Source organism: Centropristis striata, chromosome 8, assembly GCF_030273125.1.
Source record: "Centropristis striata isolate RG_2023a ecotype Rhode Island chromosome 8, C.striata_1.0, whole genome shotgun sequence".
NCBI lineage: Eukaryota > Metazoa > Chordata > Actinopteri > Perciformes > Serranidae > Centropristis > Centropristis striata.
In genome coordinates this window covers 12,797,930-12,822,484 of record NC_081524.1, presented here as the reverse complement: position 1 = coordinate 12,822,484, position 24,555 = coordinate 12,797,930, and the positions used below count along the sequence as shown (strand labels likewise).

The following is a 24,555-nucleotide window of genomic DNA, read 5'->3' as shown; positions in this document are numbered from 1 at the left end:
GCTGGATGACACACACACACACGCAAACACACGCATCTTTATCACCATACACCTGAAACAGCAGTCTTCCGTTCTTCGGCTCCATTCCCCCGGCCATCGTTGAGGGAGGAGAGAGCAGCTACTAACACAAAATAAATGACTGAGAAATCACACACAGCGGTTTAAAAGCACCAGGGGCAAAGCTGCTACTTGTCTTATGATTAATGCATTTGTGTCTAAGGATTTGTTGGTCTATATTTCAAAACATAATCCATACTTCTTGATTTCCTTGACTACCCGCTGTATCCACTCATGCAGCATTTGGCCTTTGGAGCAGATGCATTTCCCCTCTTTAAAATGTTTCATGCAAATAAGCTTTAAAAAAAAGTGTGGGAAAACTCAAGAGGTGCTTAAAGTCATACGCGCATATAGCACCACTTCAGTGATGATTTACAGTGTCTGCTTTCACAGACTTTATTAGGTTGTTATTCATTACAGAGAAGTGTGCGTTAGGGAATGTGCATGAGGTGTTGCTTTTTCACCAGAGGCAGCAGTATAAATTGTACGTGTTTTTATCTGTGTGACATTATCGCTGAAGCCACAGTACTGCAGTCTGTTATGAGGAATGGCACCTCACTTTGTTGTGAAAAGCTTAATATCAATACTTATCACATGCAGAGAACCAGTGTGATTTCCCTACATTTTAGTTATGCATCTACAACATATCTACACTGATATGCAGCATTTTATGCAACATTTAACCAGGCAGATGATTGACAAAACACCCAGTGACATCACAAAGGCCTGTAATAAGGGTGCAGTCTTTTTTTTAATTTTTGTGGCCTGTTTTCACAGGCCTGTTTTCCTGTGAACAGCAGAAAAAGTTCTCCACAGGAGACGACAATCCAAGGAGAAAAGAGGCCTTTCATCTGCAATGGCTCACACAGCAATACATCATTCATGTCGTATCGATCTGTCAACAAATGGAGCTTTTTACGGATTCCTGTGACTTTCAACAGAAAGTGGTTGGACAACTGTTCAAACAACCATACATTTATTATTAATTATCAACAAAACAAAAGATCTCACCTTTTTTCTAACCTTGCAGAATCATCCGGAAGCATAAATCAAACAGGAACAAATTCAAACGATGACCTGAAATCACTAATAAAACATGTTTGAAGAAAAAACACATAACAAGTGAGTGAAAAGAAGACAAGAGAGTTATTTCATTACAGGGATGCACCAAATTTATTTTTCTGCTCTTGTGACAGTAACAGAGGCAGGTATGAACATCATAACATACAAAGTTGACTAAGCTGCCACAAAGCATGTGTTTCTGCATCAACAGCCTGATAATCTCTCTGTGGCTCTAAGCCCTTTAAACATAATTTAATAAGTTAGCGTGTAAACAGATAGCAAAGAAAAAAAAAATCTTTTTAAACCAAGTGCCACGACCACAAATGTTACATTCATTAAAACAATAATTAAGGACATTTTAGTGCACAACATGAGTTCTGTACCTGAATTGAAACATACATGCTCAACATGTGGATATCTTATGTGCCAACCAATTATATCTGTATCTATATTATGCAAACATCTGTAAAATAAGTTACTTATATATTTCTGTGTTCCAGCAAAGTTCTTAAACATATTCAATGCAATATGTACAAACATTCAAAACAAAATCAATGCAGACTTTTTCCTAATTTAATATAAAATAATTACTAAACTTTTTTCCCCCCCTGCAGATCACTCCACCCTTTCTAAAAACTAACAAATTAAAGATAACCTGCAATAAGAGCCGGGCTCTTAATTAGCCATTAAAACAAAGATGGCATACAGTGGGTACAGTGTGTGATCAGTGAATAGGCAAACAGCAGCACTGCAGGGTGCCGTCTGCAGAAGAAGAGGTGAATAAGACTTCACAGAATCTATTCCTGCATCAGAGTCAAAGCAGAGTAGCATCAAACTCAGTAGAACAGGTTTTATCTCCATATGCAAAGGGAGAATGTGGCACAGTGTGCAGAGGTGAATTTCACACCAACAGACGTTTAATATTAGCTGCAGGTGCTCAGTTACAAATAAAATAGACGTGGGTTTTTTTTATGAATTTAACACTAGAACAAAGTGCACAACAGTTTTGTAATCCGTGCATTATGCTTCACTACCATCTGTAGCTTTTAGCTGCTTCTCTCTTAAAGGGATGGATCATATTTATTGAATTGGGTTTGTATGAGGCACTTATCTCTAGTCTGTTTATTGGCTAAAGTAGATGGCGGTCAGCATGCCCCCAGTTTGGATAAGCAGGCAGAAGTACCGATGCAGAAGTTAAATAATATACTGGTGTGGACAGGGCCAACAATAAAATATATTTGTCACCTAAAAAAAAGAAAACAGTATCAGTTTAAGTTTTACAATATTTTTTAACGCTTTGCATTTCAGCCCTTTTTGACAGATAACTAAAGCTGTTCAATGCTCTTTTCAAAGTCACCACACTATTGAGAAAACCACCAACTGTATCTTGCAGAACTACTGCTACCTTGATTGGTTGGTTTGTTTGTGTTACTGTGTTACTTTGGTGAACACACCAAATCTGGATAAGCACCTCATACAATCCCACTCAAAAAAAAAAAAAAAAGAATCACAACTATCCCTTTAAGTCCTTCCAGAAAACATTTTGTAGATGCAAAGACATTACAAAGTACTATTGTGTGTGCATGTGCATAGGTAAAATACAAAACAACCCAAACCAGTGACATTAAATTATAAGTTGCACTTCTTGGACAACAGATGTAAGGGGTAAAATAAGATCCTGTAGAAAGGCTGACAGGATGATAGATGTGTACTTGTAAGCGTTTGTGGTCCAATAAAAAATGTTCCCTTTGAATAACCCCTCATCTGTCATGACGGCTCTTAAGCTACTTTTGACAGATCCATCAATTCTATCACTTCATCAGCCGCGTCCTCGTCCGCTCTCCTTCCTCCAATCTCCTTTGGATCTCTCCTCTTTCTCTTTCTCTAGTGCTCCTGGGACCGAAAACTTTTGCATGACTTCTTTTTCAAACCCCTCCATCTCTTCCTCTATTTCGCTGTCGCTATCCTCTTCCTCTGTGTCGCTGTCCTCATCTCCTTCCACCATGTCTTCCAAAATATCTCCCAGATCTTCGGCGAACTCCTGAAAGCTCATCTGGTCGTGGACGAAGACTCCGTCCCTGAAGAACTCGGCGGCCAGCTTTTTGAGCTCTTCTCTTCGGGAATCCTCCACTCCCGCCTCCTCTGCCTTGGCGAGGTAAGTTTGGAGGACGGCCTCAAACTCGGGGAAGGGGACGGGGAGCAGCCCCTCGGCCTGAGCGCAGGTCTCGGGTGAGTCACACTGCTGTGGTGGTTTGGGGTTGTGCTGGAGGCGGTCTCTCTGCAGGGACCAGTACTCTGGCTGTTCCAGGGAGGGTCGGCTGTGTGTGTGAGGAGACTTCCCATCTCCCCACAGGTGCTGCTCCTTGTGGCCGTGGTTACCGTTGTGTTTGTGCTCATCTTTGTGTTTGTGCTCATCTTTGTGTTTCTGGGAACTTGATTTGTCCTTTTTCCACTCTCCATTGTGTTTGTTGTCTTTCTCTCCACCTCTCTTCCCTGTTTCTTCTTTCTTTCCCCACTGTTTCCTCTCGTCTTTCCTTCTCCACTCTTTATCATCTTTAGCATTTTTACTCTTACGCTCGTTCTGATTCCACTGTTTTCTCTCGTCCTTCCCCTTCTTTTCTCTACCATGATTCTTGCTCTCTTCCCACTCTTTCCTCTCACCCTTTCCTTTCCACTCCTTAGTATGACCTTTGTCATTTTTACTCTTCCACTCTTTCCTCTCACCTTTCTCCTTCCAGTCTATTTTCTCCCATTTCTCTTTGCCACTTTCCTTCAAACCATCTTTCCCCTTCTTCCATTCCTCCTTACTCTTGTGCTTCTCTCCATGGTCTTTGCCTACTTTCCAATCCTTCTTCTCCTCTTTACCCTTCCACTGTTTACCCTCCTTCACTTTCTCATGTTTTTCCTTTTTCAAGTCTTTCTCCTTCCTCTCACTCTTTTCTATCCACTCTTTCTTCCCTTCTCTATCCTTCCATGGCTTCCCTTCATCCCCTCTGCTAACCTTCTCTTTCTTCCAGTCTTTCTCCTTCCATTGTTTTGTCTCATCTCCTCGTTTCTTCTCCTTACTTTCCTTATCTTTCTCCTTGTCGAACTTTCTTTGCTCAGGTTTTCCCTTTCTCTCTTCTGTTTTACCTCTATCTTTGTGCTCCTTTTTCCCTCCCTCCTTCAATTCAGGTTTGCCTCTCTCTTTCCGCTCCTTCTCGACTACTACGTCTCCTTTATCATTCCTCACGTCGCTCTTCTTCTCCCTCTGGTCATCCCATTGCTTCTTAGGCGGTCTCTCTGTTGATGCAGCTGTGCCCTGCGTGCTGTCCTCTGGCTGGCCACCGGGGGGCGATGCGGCGGGCTTCACAGGCTCCTGAGCTGCTTCACTGGCTGCTGAAGGAAAACACAAGAAGTCAACTACAGTGATGAGAAGTGAGCATTCAAGTGAGAATAACAGAAAAGAAGGAAAAGGAGGAAACATGCTGCACTTTCCCTAGCTGTCTAATAACTATCATCCTTCTACATGTTGTGCCCTCCTCCTCCTCGTTCCCCTCCCTACCTCCTCCCTCTGTCCCTTTGTACCTGTGGAGAGTTTTAATTCAGTCACAGTGGATCTCAGTGTTTCTAGTTCTTTCTGTAGGGCCGGGACAGACTCCAGCTCTCTCTTCATCCTCTCGTTCTCTTTCTGAAGGACAGGGAGAGATGTCATCTCTTTCTTCAACCTACTGTTTTCCTTCTCCACCTCTTCCCACCGCAGCCGCTCCTTTGCTCCCTCTGCTGCCTGTCCCTTGGCTACTTTTAGCTCTTCTTTCTGTGCCTGTTTGAAAAAAAAAAAAAAAAAAGAACAGGAAAAGAGGGTCCTGTGAGAATATTACAAACTCAGTGACACGTTTATGCAAAGACACACATTCATGTATAAATGTGTACTGCACACACACAGAGGAGAGATAAGGTGAGAGACAGAATGGAGTCACACCTGAAGTTGGGCTTGTAGCACAGAAATCTGCTGGTTCCCTTTGGCTAACTTATTTAGAAGCTCTGTATTGTCAGCAACTACCGGGGGCGGAGGAACCTCTGCATTAAGCCACTCCTGTCAACAAAATTGCACACAGTGCAAAACAATGGCAAGACTTTAAATGACTTCTCCGAATTACTACTGCCAGACAGAGTAGTCAAGAAGTGAGAGAACAGTACATGATGATGAGGCGGAGCAGAACAAAAGTCCAGAGAAGCACAGTTTGTAGACAATGGCAGTAATGCTGCCAGAGTAGTGGGTGGTCTCCTGCTGAGCATATCACACTAAAAATGCATGTGGTTGTACTCATTGTTCTGTAAACACAGTACACAAATGGCATTTATTATGAATAACAGTTGGAAAGAACACAGACAGAATAGAAGGGTATAAAAGAAGTGACAAAGTGATGTCAGACTGACCTGTTTTCCAGGTACCTCTGCATCCTTCAGCTCCATTGTACCATAGTCACTCTCTGCAAATGCATTATGCAAAGCTTAATGTTCATGTGAATAAATAAACTGTCAAAGGACACAAGCAAAAGCTTAGCAAATGAAAAAAAGGTCAGCTACCCAATACAAATAATAATGATAATAATAATAATTATGATAACCCACAGGTGCAGGGCTAGGCTGGCCATCTGGCAGACCAGGCACTTTACTGGTGGGCCCATGTACCTTTACTGGTGGGCCGACGTAACTGCTTGTTTTATGTGTGTGTGTGTGTGTGTGTGTGTGTGTGTGTGTGTGTATAAGAGAGAGAGACCAGACGAGGCCAAACAGCTGTTTGAGTGTTTAGAAAAGCGCTATAAAAATGCAATGTATCATTGTTATTAAGTCCAGCCAGAATGAAAACATAATAAAAATGGTTTTGATTAAGTTACAATTCACTATGTGGTTATATTTTACATACACTAGCCTCTGCTGAAAACACTGCAAACATGATGTCAGAGAAACACGCCTATCTGTCTGTATAAGCCACAAAAAAAATTAGCAAAATAGTGACAAAACATATTATGTCTGCATTGATTGCAGACAGCAAACATCCTCATCAGATGGGCTACTTGGAAAACACCTGCGGCAGCGACGTCACTATTGTGCAGAGGCATTTAAACGTCCACTGAAAGTGCTGCATTCATATACGCCACACACGTGTATGGGCTTAACAAATAAACAAATTATGTTGAAGGCTTGATTATGATTCTTGATTATAATGAGTTCTGATCACTCAGAAATAAGTGATTTTAAATATTTATAGCCATTTACAAATTATTTGGACTCAATACAATAACTCACTACATGTTTACAATCAGGGAGGCAAGCTAAATTAAGAAACAATAAAGAATATGCCACTATTTTAACACTGGCTGGATGCTTCCTATACTTGTGGTAAGCCCCTTTATTACAGTGGAAAACACAATTTTGTCACTTTTTGAAGGCATTTATGTTTCCCTCACACAGCTTTAGAGTTTTAGCGAGTGGCACAGTTGGTATACATTTACATTTAGTCATTTTGCAGATGCTTTTATCCAAAGCGACTTACAGGAAGACTAAAAACAAACAATCAAGGTATAGTGCAATAATAATTAGTGCATCAATAAGTGCTAGGGACAATTCTTTGAGGAGTAGAATTATCGTGTTCATATTCAGGGGAGCACTAAGATAAGTGGTGTGTGATTGATTGTGGTCAGCCGGTGTGAGCCAAAAGTCAGGCCCAGTCCAGCCCTGCACAGGAAACAGCAGCAAAACTATAACTTTTTAGGCAACACTTGCCCCTCCCTGTGATTACTACTGAGGGGCCCTTAAGCAAGGCCTTTAACCCAAACTGCTTCAGTGGAGCTGCTTAGTGGCCAGCAGATCAGACTGATTGTACTGGACAGCTTGTCAGTGCAATCACTGCAGTCTGAATGTTTAACTGTGTAACTGTGATGAGGGCATTCCTAACAGACTACAGATACCCTCCTAAATAAATGAATGGTGAAAAAAAATCTGACTCCAATGCAAAATTAAAAGATTAATTGTAAAATAATAAAATAAAATAAATGTTTTGAACTAAACATGCCAAGTTTCTACACTGATCATGCTACATCAGGCATTTCATCAGAAAATATATGGCGGTCAAACTCAAAATTATTCCTTTACATTCTGATGATGTAGTATAGTATTTTAATTCAATAACAGCAAATAAGCCTTGTGCAAAAGTGCGTGAATCATCCCCCTCCTGCTCACACGTGTTTTGCATGCAGTGCTTTTAGAGTGTCAGATGCAAAACAGTTTTTTCTGCGTGCACATTCAAACACAAACATATGCAGCAAGAAAGCACGATTTCACACGTACACACATAACCTACCCTCATCCAGGTTCATGAGGACACCTGCAGGTATAATACAGCTCAGTCTCAGAGCACCTTTTGTCTTGTTTACTGCTACTAACTCATCATTTTCTTCACTTTAAAATTCATTAACTCAGTAACAAGGAAAACAAAATGGATGTATACCTTCCTAACATGTCATGTGGGGATTCCTACCTGAGTAAAAGATGGTGCCAAGGCCTAACAGAATGACAGCACCCAGGATGCACTTGTTCAAAGAGAACCCGCTGTCTTCCTCCCGCTGTGGCAGCTGGAACTCTTCCTCTCCTCCCTCTTCCTCCTCCTCCATCCTTCCGACCCGCTCCAGAGTTGCTAAGAGAGACCTCCTTCTCCTAACCTCTGGCTCGGCCTCGTCTCCTGTCTTCTCAGCCCTCTCCTCACCCACCTCTGTATCCACAGGGGAGTCTGCAGCAATGAAAAGAAAGAGTAAAAAAGCTGTCGTTAAAGCACATTTTGACTGTGGCTTGGCAATTAACAGAATTAATCTATTCTATGGGTACCCCCAAGGCATAACTGTTCACAATAGCTGATTATGTAATGTGTGAGTATCCATTAGACAATGTTCTTTTCCACCATATGCATTATTTGAAAGCTTTTGCACATTATTGGGCACAAATTTGCTCTTGCAATGACAAAGTTCATGTTAGATAGCATAGCAGCTGTAAACGGTCTGATGCTGCAGTATACTCCTCAAGGGAGAGAAGACTTGCTTCTTTACTGGCTCATCTGTGCATGACACGCTGGTTAATTTGCTCCATTGCGATTATTTTCCTTTAAACTCCATAAATAAGGCTTAAATCCTGACTAAATGGTGTGGAAAGTGATTCGAATGCTTCAATTTGGGAACTTCTGTTTCCAAACTATTTGCATCACAATTTATTTTAAAAGAGCAAAAGGGGACTGCGAAGAACTCACTGAACTGCAGTTGGTAAAGAAAAAGTGGATGAAAGAAATGCACAACAGAGCAAAACAAGACTCATTTTTTTTAATGCTGTAGCGAGAAAAAGAACTGCAGACCAAAAACACCACACTGCAAAAAACTTTTAGAGGTCCCAGTCCCTCTGAAGCCAATTTACTTCTGCAGGGTGTCATGCAACTAAAAGTTTCTGTCACATCGTGCTCCCTGCCCCGTACCAACCACGGCCTCTCCAGACAACCTCCTGGCCCAGATACTGAACAATCCCATAACCAGCTGATCCACCAAGTATACTTCAAACACAAACGGAACATACGGCTTAGTCTCCAAACATAAAAAAGGTAAGGATACAGGCATACCAGGTGATGACATACACATAAACATCATTTGTTTATCAAGGTGCGGTGCTGTGGAATGACATAAAACATCTAACAGAATCATGTTCCTCTTTAAATACTTTTAAGACCAAGCTCAAAAAATCTCTATAGATCAGGGGTCTCAAACTTGCGGCCAAATGCAACCCCCGTGACAATATTTTGTGGCCCTCACCTTGATATGAAAGTTTTATATCAATGGCACTTTACCGTGTTGTGTGTGGAAGGTCCCTTTAATTACTTATTTTGGAAATTTTGTGTATTTTTTTGGGTAATTTTGTGTATTTTTCAAATATTTTTTTGTCTTTTTAAAAATAATTTAGTGTCTTTTTTAATAATTTTGTGTCTTTTTTTGGTAATTCTGTGTCTATTTTTGGTAATTTTGTGTCTTTTTTAAATAATTGTGTTTTTTATAGTAATTTTGTGTCTTTTTTAAATAATTGTCGTTTTTTATAATAATTTTGTGTCTTTTTCTGTCATTTTGTGTATTTTGGGGGTCATTTTGTGTCTTATTTCGGTCATTTTGTGTCTTTTTTAAATAATTTTGTGTATATTTTGGTAATTCTGTGGTTTTTTTTGGTCATTTTGTTTCTTTTTTAAATAATTTTGTGTCTTTTTTGGTAATTCTATGTCTTTTTTGTAATATTTGTGTCTTTTTTTGGTCATTTAGTGTCTTTTTTAAGTAATTTAGTGTCTTTTTTTTGGTAATTTTGATACCGCCTCCAGCGGCCCCCAGGTAATTTGAGTTTGAGACCCCTGCTATAGATGTTCTACACCTTTGTATTTGTTTTGTTTAAATTTTGTTTGTATTTTTTTTATTTACATCTAGTTATGTAATTTAAGTAAAGTATAGTTATTTATAGGTTTAAGAGGGAGGGTCGAGTATATAAGCCCTTTGGGCTTTTTGATCTTTCCTGTATTTTCTTTTACTGTTTCTTGTACTGTTATTTCTTAACGATGTTGAGATGTTTTTTAAGTGCAAACAACAATAAATAAAATAAATAAATAAATAAATAATAAAGAAGATGCTGAGGTTATTAAAATATTAATGTAATAATGACAAGACTTGTTTTTCATACCTGCCTGTTTACCTAAGTCGGCTGTTCTTGGAAACAGGTCTGACTGCTCCCCTTCATGTTGCAGCTCCTCCCCATTCAGTTGCTGCAGTGCTCCTTCCTGTGTGAGGCTCTCTTCTTCCTGGGTAAACTCCCCCCCTCCCAAAGTCTCTGTGCTCAGCAGTGAAGCTGACGGCTCATCAGGGGAGGGGGTTATGTGGGAGTAAGAGTCAGAAAATGAATCGGGGTCAGGACTGGACTGTGGCAGGCCCTCGGGTAGGCCCTCTGACTGGCTGAGTGCATCACTGCCGGAGACTTCCAGAGAGGTGGGAACAGGGGCATCAGTGATGGCGGCGGGCTCGGAGGTGTGATGCTCTGTGCTTGGCTCTTCACTCAGCTCTGCTGTTTTTTCTTCTGATACCTGGGTAAAAGAATCAGGTCATTAAAATTCCTTAAGGCATTACACTGTTAGTCCACTGCTTCACTAGCGTGTAACAAATCGTATAGAAAATTATATGTGTTGGGGTTTTACCAGGTGGTCCTCCACGGGGAGCCCCTCTGCAGACTCTGCACTGTTTGCAGGCTGGTTCTCCCCAGAACCTGGGTCATCAAACACAGACACAGGAGGCAACAAGGAAAACTTTTAGAGCGATAGTTTAACAACTTCAGACACCTGTTTTAGTGTGTGTTCAAGAAACTGATGAGCTGAGGTTCTGCGGTGTGTTGTGTTTTTTTTAATACCCTTCATTTGATTTATTATCTAGGAAGGCAAATGGGCAAAAGCAAGTAAGAACAAATTAAAACCTAGGAATTCTAATAGGTTTGTGTGTTAGATATATGTTTTTCATGTACCACAGAGAATCTCACAATCTTTAAATAATTTGTGACAAACACCTGCTGCAGATGTTGGGCTTTCTTCATGGTGCTCTGTCCCTGGTGCCAAAGGCTTTAGGGTTTCAGCGACAGTCTCCTAAGAAAAAGAGACAAAACACAGACAGTCAAAGGACACAATTGCGCAGACATTATTTAGCATTTTTATCTTATTGCAGGAACTATCAGGACTGAGCATAATGGCAGTGCCGGTGTGTGTGTGTGTTACTATCCCCCCAGTCAGTGTCTCTTAAGCCAGTTTGTCATTCTAAATGATACATAAAGATACAATGTAGATTTTCTTTAAAGTTTTGATGTTAATGACACCAGTGGCTGTTCAATGAACTGCAGTCAGCATCCTGTTTCTCACACAATTTTTTTTTAATTAAAAACAATTTTTTTTTAGAAACACTGTCTATTCTTTTCAACCTGTTTTCTTATATAACCAAATTGTCAGATGTGATCAGGTTCATTCTTATGTGACAAGGTCAGCTAATGGTGGTCAGATGATGTTACCATGTCCAAAATCAAATGCCTTAAAGAGAACAGTTATTTATCGTGCTATCAGTTATTGGAATAATTGCCCACTGAATGTACGTGACCTGAATAGTAAAGTATCTTTTAATTATTACTTGAGAATGCACTATTTAAATTTGTGAGTAGTGAATTAACATATTTACTGTATGAAAGTGAGAATTAATGTAATAGATGTGAATGTAATAACTTATTCAGAATGATTTCTGATGACGTATATAATAATGTCTACAATGTTTATTTGTTAAGTGATTTTTGTTTTGTCTTGTGGACCCCAGGAAGACTAGTTCGTCCCACTTTTGGTGACAGCTAATGGGGATCTTTTTAACAAAAAATTAAATCATAATCATAAAAAAAGAAAAGAAAGAAAGACAGGCTTCTGAAAGAAACCTACTTCATATCAAGGTGACCCAAAATTAAATCATTTGGGACAAGAAGTTTTTTTAACCCTCCTGTACTCTTGGGGTCCTTTTTGACCCCAAATCATATTCCACATACGATTAATATAGGTTAACTTTCATAGAATTGCTTGAATGTTCAGCATATGTGCCCCTCTGCATCCTTTATAGATAATTTAAATTTCAACTTTCTTCATACATTTTTTATACATTTTTATAGCACCCATTCTCCTCAGGGGTCAAAAAGGACCCCATGACATTATACTGGTTTTAGGACATGTAGAAAAAATATATATAATTTTTTATATTTTTTTTCATCATTATTGGTTGTAGTCAAATATACAAAATTAAGGCCTCATTTTCAAGTTTGACTGTATGCATGCATGTAAGCTTGTGAGTGTGTGTTTGTGCGTCCCTGTGAGAAGATAGGTACCTGTGAGTGTGTGTTTGTCTGAGTGTGTGTGTGTTTGTGTATATGACTCGGGGTGTGTGTGTGTGTGTGTGTGTGTGTGTGTGTGTGTGTGTGTGTGTGTATTTGCACATATTGTCCATTATGCATATAGACACATGCACACACTCACAAACACAGGCACACAAACACATGTCTTACTTTTTTTTTGCTGACATCCAAAAATGAACAATGCTTTTCAAAATATAAGTTTCACTAAAAGTTGACATAACCTACTCTGAGCATTCCCATCAAGAAATTATTATTTCACTATAACTATCAAAAAAATATTCAGGTTTTATTACTTTTTTCTCTTGAAATCAGGCCTAATTTTGTAAATTTGACTAAAATTGACCAATAATAATGAAAAAAATATGAAAATTATATATACATTTTTTGGTCATAAGTTGCCTTAAAAGGTGGGGAAAAAAGTTGGTAATACTTTTTTCTACATGTCCTCAAACCAGTCTAATGTCATGGGGTCCTTTTTGATCCCTGAGGAGGATGGATGGCTTTTTTTTTTTTTAGGAGTACAGAAGAGTTAAATTATTTTCAATGAGGACATGCACAGGCCTTCTTTACTCTGTGACGGGGTGATACCTCAGAAGTGAGGATGGTCCAGTTGTTGTTAGTACTGCCACCAGACATGGCCCCCTAGAGGCTTTGCCTGTCTCCTGCAACACAAGAACAAACAGAACAGATTACATGATTAATAGCGGTTCACTGACAAGTCATTTAATAAGATAATTTAAATACTGTGATTTTTTTAAACAGGTTTTCAAATAGGTAAACACACTTGCTAGTGGAGCGACAGCTTACAACTCTAAGTGAGCAGGTGTGTTGTTCAGCGGCCTGCCACTAGCCTACAATTAGGGTGACAGTGTGAGCTCTGCAGCTTTAAGAAATTTACATCTTTTGTTTACCCATGTGCCGGATTTGAATACATGCCTGAGCTATTCAGCCTCACCCATTATGCCAATAAAGGAGCTACTGTAACACACTGTCCTGTGTGTGTGTGTGTGTGTGTGAGTGAGTACATGTGTGTATGTGTGCAGGAAGTCCAGTTCCCTGGAAGCATTCAGTTCTTCATTAGTAGTTTGTGTGTGTGGTGGGCCTTTTGGTCTTCCTGGCTTTTGACTAGCTGGGAAATGTTTTGGCACTGGACATGGGTAACTAAGGCCGACACTATTCTAGAGCTACAGACAGCAGAATGGGCTGTCCAATTCAAAGCTGCTGGTCTGCTAATAGATGTCTACAAACCACTAAATATTCAGCTTTATAATGAATATACAGATCCCTATGCGTAAATAGCTCAAGATTGACAAATTGTACAGAAAGATAAACATATGGTGCAACTGTTTTTCTGAATCTACGTCTATGTGTCTGACCAACAAAACTCCTTCTAGACCAAAAGCACTCAAGCGGAAACTCAGACTGACATTTCAATTTCACCTCATGGTCAGATACAAGTGTCAGGTATTACAGCTGCAAAAAGCTTTTCCTCTCAAACAGCAGAGAAGGACAGACATAACAGAAATGCATATTTATCATGCATAGTCTGGCTTTCTTCAGTGAATGCAGAAAGAGCTAACCACTTGCATTAACACCACATTGTCTGGGTAATGACACACTTCACTCCCCAAATTCAATTCTCTTCCAGCTCTGCAATTTAGGTCTCCTAATCGAGTGCCTCCCAAGAGGAGTCTACTGAATCTAGCCTAGGGCCCTAGGAGCATTGTGGGGCATATAGTGGAATGGCTTAAATAGATACTGGCTAAATATAGCCACCATGAGATTGAATAGAGACAGAAGAGGGAGCATGCAGAAGATGGCCATGGGGAACACAACAGAGACAGAAATGTATTCTAAGGACAGTGTTAAAAGGATTATTTTAACTGCACCAGAAAGCCAATGGCTTTCAACTGAGAGAAGAAAATCACTGCCATGTAGTGTGCTCATACTCTGTGATCTTTAGGATTGATATCTAATTTAACCTGCAAAGCTCTAGCACTGGGAGGCTGTGTTGCCTGATCTCAGTTTAATACAAATTCAAGCATACAATAATATGCCTTCAGTTTAGTTTGTGTGTCACTTTGCATTAGGGAATAGTGGCCACGCTTTTATTTTTTTCTTGAGCACAACACAGCCAAATGTATGAATACAGCTCGAGGCCTAATCTTATTATCTTGGTCTCGGCAGGGAAAAAATTACCAAAAAAGGTCAAGAGAATAAACTACAGGACAGGCCATTAGGGCAGCAATGTTAGTGTCAGCAAACGCACCATAACCGACATGTTCACACACAGCATTAACAACAAAACAGGTAGTGCATCAAATGATTGTGTAACCTAGTTATTCAGATTGCTTTGAGTGAAAGAGTGAAGACAGGAAATGTCATATGGCGATGAACTGATAAGAATAACACGGAGTTAAATTTAGAAATATCAATTTTTTGACGAGTTGCGGCCCAGTGTAAGTAAGGCAAAACAATAAAGGGCTCAAAAGCCATTCAAATTGTTAAAGTTAGCCGTTAAAAAACAAAACTTTCAACAGTCACAAATCAATCGAGAAACCAGGAAAAAGTGAGTGAAACGACGTTAGCGACGCAATGGAAGAACAAACAACGACTCAACAGACGTTGTCACTTTCTGATAAGAAACACTTGTAAGTTGCATCCAAATTCAGGTTATTCTTACCGTGGTTTGTCGCTTAACTTCAGCCTCCACAGCCTGTCACAGATACAGCACACACTTGAGAGTCTCCCCATCCAACTTGCGAACTTAGAAAGTGCCTTCTGAACTTGCATGATCAACGCGCCTCTCATCCAATCACAGATGGCGTTTGCCCTGGTCCCGCCCCTCATCATCTAGGTCGACCAATGGCAAAGCGGCGTCACTGTTCTTCACTGGGAATGGTTCCAAATTGATTGACACACGCAGGTGATGGCGAGTATGTAAAACATACATGTTACATGCGATAACACCACCAGTCCTCGGTGTTTAAAGCTGCTAGTCCACAGGTTTGTGTTGATTCCGGGTTGGCATATATGGTGACAGTATACTCCTTTCCCATAGAAGACAGCTTGTTAAATTCAACCTGTTTTGTTCATTACAAAAGTCATACATTGAACCTATAAAGACAAAACATTACTTAACAAATAAATGATTATACGTTTGTCTTTCAAGCTTTTCAGTCTCAGTAAAGTCACATAAAAGCTCAGTTTGTCACTTAAACCAACTTATTTTTCTACCTCTTTATTTTTATAGCTGTCCAGTAGCCTATATATTAACTAGGCTATAAGATTAACCAAATCAAAATGAACAAACATGCAGACATAAAGGTAATCTTTTTTCTAGCCATTAGTGCTTTTATTCATTGCACGCCAGTTTGTGTTGTACAGTGAACATCAGGGCTGCCAGTCCTCAAAATCTCAGATCAGCAGGGCTGCACTCAGGGAACTCTGACCCAGTCTCTCAGTGGATATAAGTAGCTCCTGAAAATGTTCAAGTGTGTTTCCTGGATCCCAAGAAGAGCATCATACAGACACTGAAAGACAGTGATAAAAATGTTTTAACACATTCGATACGTTTATGATTAAGTATACCTATTTCTCATTGAAATGACAGCTTTCTAAAATTGAGAATCTAATTTTAAAGGGAAAAGAATTGCATTATATACATTAAAAAGAGTTTGCTAAGTGCTCTTGTGGTAGTTTGTTGTCATATGAGACAAGAATCATACTTGCCAATGCTTTGCCAGCACCGCTGATCAAACACTCCAATCCCGATGAAATAAAAGCTGGTTGAAATTACACTATAGGAGCCAACGGAGAAAAGGGGAAAATCAATGTTTGACCACTTGATCTACTCTCTTTCAGTCTGTCAGTCCAGGATCTCTTTGATGCACCAGCAACACAGGAGGAAATACAGGCACTCCTTAACGGACTGGATAACACCGTAGGCAAAGTTTCCTCCAAGGAAGTTCTTGCCTCTTCCCAGACCCATGGCCATGTCCCTCAGGTGCTGTCCCAGAGAAGAGGAGGGCATGGCCTGGGGAAGAGGACGCTGGGGATGCATGGCTCCGGAGAAAGAAAACACGGCAGAGGCAACAACGAGGGCAATCGATGAGAAGAAATAAGAGGTGAGGTCTGACAAATTGGATCAGACTGGGCCAGTGCAACAGCTGAGGTCTGCTCCGTATTCCTGGCACAGTTAGCTCCTCTACTTATAACCTCCCATACCAACTGCAGGCGGCCTCCACTCACATCCTGCTTTTTCTCGGCTGTTCCCTGCTTTCACACATCTGCTGATTGATTAAAGGCCTTGTTTACCTCTGCCGTGCTCTGTTCCCCTCTGTTGTATAGTAGCCCACATACAGGCTCTCCCTAGGCTCTAATAATCCCTGAATCAGCCCCCTACTGTTAGAGCCTCATCTGTTTCACAAACAAGAGAGTTCCAGTAGCTCCAATATGCTCCCCCCAACTCTTTGTTCAGGACAGTATGTGACAGACTATCATACCTTCTGGCTGTGTGTGCTTTGTTGTTTCATTTGCCCGTTTTGGTGTACTTTGATAGAAAAATGAAAGGGATCTGGACAAACAAGTGACAAACACTAACTTGTCATATCAAAAGCAACACTCACGAAGAGAGATGAATGATATATGTATTTATATATGCAATCTTTTCAGATACAGGTGTAAACAGAAATGTTTCCCTAATAACAAAAAAAGTATTAAAACAGAAACATATAAAGTAAAAATCAATATTTGTGCACGCTATCTGAAAGAAACCTTTGGCTTTCACAAATTAAAAAGTACAACAGCATCATCAACACAATCACCACCACCAACGACAAACAACAATTTTTTTTAAAGGATTTTCATGCAACAAAAGGCATCTGTGATGAATGATAACACGGGACTGGTTCACTAATGATGCAGAGGGTCAGGTGGGTCAGCACACACACACACAGAAATAAATGGCAGATCTTAAAGCTCTGGTTTTCCTATCTCTGACCTACAAACACCTGAACAGACACAGTGTGTCTGACTGACCCAACTGTTGCTCTGGTATGTGTGCATGGTAGATTACAAGTGAGCCCACTTGGGGGTCTGAGGACTAGTTGACAGTAAGGTTTAAGTTGAAAGATCCCTTCTCATATTTCAAGAGTTTGGCCTCGATCTCTTTGACAAGTTCAATTGGCTTTAAGAAAAGCTACCTTCGTGCTGTGGTGTCTGTTACTTATCCAATATGTCAGGGGTGGCCAACCTGTGGCTCCAGAGCCTCATGTGGCTCTTTAGGCCACCTGCAGGGGCTCCCCATGGCTGAGACAAAAAAAATGATATATATATTTTGACATTAAAATTTTCATTTATCAATGGTGTAGACCAGAAACTATTTGTATTCTTCAATTGTAAAATTGTATAGCCTTTTTACAGCATATTAAAAAAGTTTTGACATTTAAGTCAACTACAATGTGCTTCATAGCTTACAAAAGTCTCCGGCCTGGCCCCTTAACCTTTAAGTTTTGCCAACTTTGAGTTTAGTTTTGAGTTCCCCGAGATGGACTAGTTTTCAAAATCATATTAATAAATGCTCAATATGACTATTAATAATGTTGGTAGGCTAATTTAGACTTATTAGGCTGTTTTGTTAGGCTCAATTTAAGGTTTGCGGCTCCATTCCACGATTTATTCTCTTTTTTTTGGCCAACAGTGGCTCTTTAGTTAGTCAAGGTTGCCCACCCCTGCAATACGTCATTAAAGATACAACTATGGAAACAATAATCCAACACTAAGATGACCACTCAGAAGTCGATGTTATTTACAGATGGTCAGGAAATACCCCCTCCTCTTCCTCCTCCTCCTCCTCCTCCCAGTGGTGACATCAAGTATCTGTGACTATACGCTGAATGCAAGAATGTGCATCAGAGGAGATTGCCATCACTGGATCTGTTTGTGTGTGTTTATTGGAGTGTCATTTTTGCAGAGTCTTTGTTTAACTGAGAGACTTGTGTAGTATTGTCCTGTAGTCCACTACATTTGAATTAAGTACATAAGGTGACTGCATTGAAGTGACGTGACTGCATTGAAGAAACAAGGCACAATTAAAAAGATATATAAAAAAAACAACACCATGAACTGAGGGAGGAGGAAGAGGAAAGGAGAAACAATAGCGTGAACTTCTCCCCCCTCCAGATCCTCAAAACTTTGTGGAAACAGCACACTGAGGCGCAACATTTGGCTTAACAATAGCAATGCTCCAAAACATTTATGTCCTTATGTTCAGTCACCCCCAGACCTCTTCAGTTGTGTTTTGTTTAAAAAGGACACCCCCCCCCAAAAGTGATTAAAAAATAAAGCAACATGACGATACACGAAATTACAGAACCAGTTACAATGACATATTTTGCATTATTTTTGCAAAGGGAAATTCATTGCTTACTTTCTCATTGGCCAACGTTTTAAAGGGGTCTTATTTAACTACTTTCCTTTGCTTTCAGTCTTAATCCTCTGTAAAGATATAACCCACAGATTGTCAGTACAAAAACATACTAAGGAGTCACAAAAAGCAACAGGTCAGAATGCTGCTTTCCGAAAGGTACTTGCTATTGTGTTTGTGGGTGACATCAACGCACTTTTACTTGAAAAATCCCAGTTTTTGATGATGTATTCAGGCACAGTCACCTTGATTGTTCTCCCCCCTAAAGCAGGCCCATTTCAATATGCATTCTAAATCTAACCTTGCTCCCAATGCTGTAAGAGAGACAGATAACTGCTGATAGTTGTCATGGCTTTCTCTGCTGTTAGCGACCAAGTTCATGTTCTTTGGCATGAAAGGTGGTGCAGAGCGTGTGTGTGTATGTGCGTATGCGTGTGTGTGTTTATGGAGGGATTAAGGAGATACAGCTGTTTCGATTCTCCTCAAGTCAGAATCTCCAACAAGTAATGAGTTCCAAGAGAACAGATGGAAAGAAAAAAGAAAAGAGAACATGTTCATTGGCATAGCAGTCCCCCAGTTTTGCATACAGGCTTTCATCATCACCAGGTATCACTCCAGGGGTCAAAGTTCAAAAGTCTTTAAATGGAGAGTGGTTGGGGGTAGGATGGCCCTCCTGATTAGATTGGAAGCAAACTCGTTAATGCATATTCACCAGGCAGAATTTTTTTTTTCAAAGTCAGGTTCGCTTCTGAAGTGCTCGAGGGAAAGGGAGAGTTTATGTCTGGTTCAGTCTCTGAAACAAAGAACCATTTCCATCCAGTTCGTGTTTTGCTTAACATGCTCCAGCAACAGTCTGAGGAGGGGGAAATTTTTTTTTTCCCTGAATGACACAACACATGCTCAAAAGCACTGAAAAATCTCACTCCATGTCCCATTTATGCTCATTTCTTTGCTTCTCAGTTCCACTATTTTTTGTACAGGATTCCATGTTAGTAAAGTGTTCTGTTTTCTTGTTTTTCGTTATTCATTTAGATTTTTTTTTCTTTAAAAAAAAAAAAAAAAATTGCATTTGTTTTCTGCCCCGTTCTGAAATTAGCAAGGGGCTCCTCCCTGGTTCACAGTAGGCTGTTTAAAAATTGCAGCAGTGCTTCACCGATGTGGAGGGATGCGCCTGATAGTTGTTGGGGGTCGAAGACTGCAGGTCACAGTTTGGCTTTCAGAAAGGACAGAAATATGTGGCAACAGCAGCAAGTGACTTTACAGAGAAACTGGTGATTTTTTTTCTTCTTTTTTTGGCTTTCTTTGCAATGGTGTGTGCATATGTATTTTTGTATATGTATGTGTGTGAAGTGTAGTGTTGCTGTGTGTATTATAGCATATGAAGGTGTGTTTGTCTCATGGTGGAGTGTGTGTGTATTTGGTGGAGTATTTCATTGGTGTGTGTAAGGTCAGGCCCTGTGCTCTACTGGCTGTTGCAGACACACTTCGCTACCAGCCGAGACGATGGGGAGTCTGTTGTCCATGTGGTAACTGATCAGGTGACTCACACTTTCAAACCGATGATCTTTTGTACGGACCTGAAAGACAAAAGAAAAGTATTGAAGGTCATTTTAAATTCATACCCACTCATTACATTTCCTGCTTTTCTCTCTTTAACATCCTATTAAACTGAATATTTGGGGTTTAGGACTGACAAAAGAAGACATTTAAAGACATCTCCTTAGACATCTCCTTTCACTATTTTCTGACATTTTATAGCCCAAACAGTTTATTCACAAATTAAATGACAAGTCATTTGAAAGTAATACTACATTAATCTTTAGTTGAAGCCCTAATACACACCACATAGGGTTCATACAGCTTATAAGAGTTCAATTCAAGCACTTTTGAAGCACTTTCAAGGTACTTAAACCAAAAAATATCAGACTGTCAAAGCCTTTATTACCAGACATAAATTGAATAAATTTATACCTACAAAAATCAATGCACATTGACATTTTGTTGTTCATATTAACTTTGTTAGTGGTACTCTTTGTAAGAGTAAATATTTAGCTATGAATGAACAGTAAACACAGGATATAATCATCTTTCATTTCAAATATTAAAAGATGGTTAGTTTAAATGAGTGGGAGTGTTTTTCACAAATTTAAGCATTTTCCAAACCATGAAATCTTAACTTTTAAAACTAAGCATTTGCAAAACTTTCAAGACTTTGTACGAACCCTGACCCCAACAACCACATGATAGGAAAACCCCTCTTGCAAAATGGCCCCTGCCCATTCATCTTGCTCCCTCCCCTTTGTAATCTCTGTTGCCCTTATCATCTCCTCCTCCCCCGACTCACCACTCCTTCTGGGTCGACTAGTAGCAGGTGTTTGGGCTGCCCCCCCTGCTGTCCCGTGAGGACGTACTGTCCAGGCGTGGTCCCAGACTCTCGCACCAGGAAGTCTCCGTCCCGGGTCAGCAGCCTCTCTGCTTCCCTGCGACTTAAGCTCCCGTGGAACCAGGCTTCGCACTGCAACTGCTGCACCAGAGGGGGCGCTGCTGTCCCGGAGACTCCCAGGGCATCGTCAAAAGGCTCTGGAAAAAATAAACACGAATACATTTATATTATTGTATCTCTCTGTTGAAAAAAAGTAGAGATCTGGGGAGTGTGTGTAGTGGCAAAAATCGTTATAAGGAGGAAAGATCACTGAGTCGTTTGAGTATAAGCAAAAAAGGTTTATTAGGGCCCGAGCAGGCAACGACCTGCGAGGTCTCTATTGTATTTTGAATGATTATTTATTTTTCTTTTTATTATTTTTTTTTTTTTTCTTTTTTCTTCTTTGCATTTCACATTTTTCACTGCCTGAACATACCCCAAAACTCATGAAACTTTAAATATAAGTCACACCTGGTGAAAAATTATATAATCTATTGTCATCCTGAATTTCCGTTCACTGAGTTGTGGTGAATCTCGTGATATAGGCCACTCCCATTTTCGCCTACCGTTTTTTTTCCGCAAATTCGCGAAATGTCGCAAACCTACTTTTTCGAACTCCTCCTAGGCAATTTCATCGTTTTCCACCAAACTTTGCACACAGCATCTATGGACCCTCATGACAAAAAGTTATTAAAAGAATTTTGATAACCCAAAGAATATTCAAGTTATTAAATAACAACTTCCTGCAGGTGGTGCTATTATCAACACAAAGCAAAAAGTGTTGCATATCTCCACATTGGTGTGTCTGAATGACATGAAACTCAGGTTACTAGTTCCCCATGAGCTCCTGAGGCTCGCTGCAAAATTTCGGGCGATGACCACTAGGTGGCGCTCTTTAAATTTAAGTATTTTATATCTCCACATCGGTTCGTTGGATTAACACCAAACTTGGTATACTTATTGTCAATGCCCTCCTGAGGATAACCCTTGAAGATTTTATTGATCGGCCCCTAGGTGGCGCTCTGGCGGCAGTTTCATTTAATGAGTGCCACTCTGCCCAGACCATAAGACTTAAGGCAATGAAATTCATAGGGGTGGTATAGACTGGTCCCTGTAACGCACAAACCCTGACGGCAGCATGCCCCGACACGCGTGTACTGCGAGGGTCCTAGTTCCAATTGCAATTAGGAGAGCACAAGGTACAGTCAAAAAAGTCTGCACAGAGTGAATCTGCAGACAAAGGGAGCTAACAGTTTTTGTAGAGTTACAATACATGTGTGTGTGTTGGGAAGGAGGCACAGTCTTGCGACCTTGAGGAGATGTGAGCATACAATTATTATTGGACTTGAGATAGCAAAGGCATCTTGACCAGAAACAAGAATCAGCTGTGACCTGTTTCTTACAGGATGAAAGGGCGGATTGTGGTCACATAAAAGTTCATAAAGTTATGTGAAAATGCATATAAAGTTATGTGAAAATGTATACGCATGGCACTTTGTCGTAACATGTGTTTCATCTGGAGAGAGTTCACTATAAGTTTACCAACAGAGATGGCAAATTTTCAATAAGATGCTAATATTGCCCTTATTGTATATTATATGGTTTGCATCTTCCTTCAATGCAATATATATATTTAAAAAAAAGAACTAAAAAGACTGGCCCCTGTCCAAGTGCACCACATTATTTGACAGCTGCATGTTATATGCTGATAGTGGGCCGTGTCTTTAATGTGAAAAGCTTTAAGCAGTCAACCAATCATGTTACATAAAATGCCCCTGTAATGGACAAAGGCACTCTAATTCCCTTATCTTCCTCCGAGGCTGCCTTCTGTGGCCAGCTCCACTCTTCAATTAGCCCGTCATATGGAATGTACAGTACACACCACTCTGCTCTTCTCCTCAGTCAATAATTAACCCTTGTTCCCTTCCACACGGCACAATAATTGCACATTTCTGTTACCAGCAAGTCTGGTAAATTTTGATTCCAAACCACAAATTTCACGTCATTTACGAGAAATCATGTTATGATTTCCAGTTATTTCGTTTCAAGCACTACATCAGCAGATAATTTAGTCTGAAATTGACTATTTGGTATGATGATATTCCCAAAACAACATGGATAGACTGGGTGAGACACTTACTCATGTCAAAAGCATCTCTGTGAGCATTTCCATTAGCTGCAACTGGGGGGCGGGGTTTATCCACATTGACGTATGAAGGATCATCAAACAGCTCCCGTCCCCCTTCTTTGGCACCCACTATGGGAAGAAAAAAGGACAGAAAAAGACAACTATGACCTTGGCTCATCTTAACATTTCCAGATCAGCTGTGAACATTGATAAAAGGCATTTTAAACAGCCAGGACAAGATGAAAAAACAACAACAACAACAAAGACACAAGAGTGGAGAAGAAGTGTGAGTGAATTCTGTCCTGATTGTGTGAATGACAGGCAGGCAGAGACTCACCTGGTAGAGGCGGCAGAGGCTGCTTGTGAATGTCATTCTGGCCTGGCTGTCCATAAGGCTGTAAACACAGAGATACATAAACAAATAATGAGTCACAGCCACATGTGGGTATACTCTTGTGTACATATACAAATAGATCTCTATTTAAGGGTTACAAAAGGTTAATGATGACTTGTTTATCACAAACCGAGCAACTGCTACTACTGCTTTTCAATTTTCTCAGCTCAGAATGAGGCAATTTTGACGCATACTGTGCAGTTATTAAATGCCTTACAAGTGTATCATCTCTTAGCTTGCAGTACGAGTCGTGTTTGGATGTGTTGAAGCATGCGAATGAGTATCTCAGCCCCCCTTTGTGTTTATGTGCACTCGTCTCACCAGCGTGGCACCTGGGCGGGTCCTCATGTCAATCAGTCCACCAGGGGGAGGCTGTTTTCCAGGGAAATTATTATAGTAAGGGACGTCGGGAGGTGGAGCAGCCTCATCATCTTCTTCCTCCCATGCAGAGCCGTCAAACGGAGCCATTCTAAAAGGGAAGAGGCGTGATATGGCAGCAGACGTGGAAACAGATTATATGGGTGACGAATTACAAACACAAGCTCGTGTTTCGGGCTTGTGAGTGACATTTTCTGCATTTACCTGTCATGAGGTGTGACCAGTTTGGGGGGGTTCTTTAGGTACTGTTTGAAACGCAGTTCAAACGCCTGCCCGATGGTGCTGATGACTTCCTGGGCTAAACCCTCTGAACACTCCAGGATATGACACGCTGAAAGTAAGGAGGCACAAATGATAAATAAGGAAGCTGAAGCAACATCCACTTTAATAGTAAACAGCAGTATAAACTAGAAATATACGAGGTATTAGCAAATAAACAAGTGAAAATATAAAGTATTAACAATTTACATTATAAACAAGTAGAAGTATAAAAAGTATTAACAATTAAAAAAAAAAAAAAAAACTTATGAATGTTTTAAACAATGTAGACAGTCAGCAGTTGGATATCATGGACCATATAATATTGCACATATAAATTAAATTATAGAAATATTGTACGTGAATCAGTGCAATATGCAATTTTACAAATTAAGGGGAACCGAGTGGGTAAAGTGAATGGAAGGCTCTCTGTATTAGTGTTGCTGAAAATGCAC

General features: G+C 40.2%; 3 protein-coding genes across 9 annotated transcripts in view; all 3 read right to left on the bottom strand.

Moving 5' to 3' along the window:
- Nucleotides 1-1,203: 1,203 nt before the first annotated feature.
- On the bottom strand, nucleotides 1,204-14,862 carry pbxip1b (pre-B-cell leukemia homeobox interacting protein 1b). Of its 5 annotated transcripts, none has more exons than XM_059339515.1 (11): nucleotides 14,777-14,862; nucleotides 12,682-12,755; nucleotides 10,726-10,801; nucleotides 10,364-10,431; nucleotides 9,856-10,252; nucleotides 7,643-7,891; nucleotides 7,466-7,489; nucleotides 5,539-5,591; nucleotides 5,081-5,194; nucleotides 4,687-4,921; nucleotides 1,204-4,497 (listed from the first exon to the last, which is right to left on the bottom strand). In XM_059339515.1, exons 2-11 carry the CDS (start codon nucleotides 12,727-12,729, stop codon nucleotides 2,939-2,941), a joined length of 2,823 nt encoding a protein of 940 aa, XP_059195498.1. In that variant the 5' UTR covers nucleotides 12,730-12,755; nucleotides 14,777-14,862; the 3' UTR covers nucleotides 1,204-2,938. The 5 variants fall into 5 exon arrangements, with proteins under 5 accessions (XP_059195498.1, XP_059195499.1, XP_059195501.1 ...); XM_059339516.1 differs by having other exon boundaries at nucleotides 1,204-4,494; XM_059339518.1 differs by having other exon boundaries at nucleotides 4,831-4,921.
- Nucleotides 14,863-15,000: 138 nt separating this feature from the next.
- On the bottom strand, nucleotides 15,001-16,980 carry lenep (lens epithelial protein). Its single transcript, XM_059338656.1, has 2 exons — nucleotides 15,822-16,980; nucleotides 15,001-15,626 (listed from the first exon to the last, which is right to left on the bottom strand). Exon 1 carries the CDS (start codon nucleotides 16,154-16,156, stop codon nucleotides 15,962-15,964), a length of 195 nt encoding a protein of 64 aa, XP_059194639.1. The 5' UTR covers nucleotides 16,157-16,980; the 3' UTR covers nucleotides 15,001-15,626; nucleotides 15,822-15,961.
- A 1,073-nt stretch (nucleotides 16,981-18,053) lies between these two features.
- The window catches only part of shc1 (SHC (Src homology 2 domain containing) transforming protein 1), a 29,850-nt gene continuing 23,348 nt past the window's right edge, over nucleotides 18,054-24,555 (bottom strand). For all 3 annotated transcript variants that reach the window (XM_059338655.1, XM_059338654.1, XM_059338653.1), the window contains 6 exons: nucleotides 24,047-24,173; nucleotides 23,786-23,933; nucleotides 23,408-23,465; nucleotides 23,083-23,199; nucleotides 20,865-21,100; nucleotides 18,054-20,097 (listed from right to left, as the gene is read on the bottom strand). In XM_059338655.1, coding sequence (XP_059194638.1) covers nucleotides 19,969-20,097; nucleotides 20,865-21,100; nucleotides 23,083-23,199; nucleotides 23,408-23,465; nucleotides 23,786-23,933; nucleotides 24,047-24,173 — 815 coding nt within the window. In that variant the 3' untranslated portion in view covers nucleotides 18,054-19,968. The remainder of the gene's footprint in view (nucleotides 20,098-20,864; nucleotides 21,101-23,082; nucleotides 23,200-23,407; nucleotides 23,466-23,785; nucleotides 23,934-24,046; nucleotides 24,174-24,555) is intronic.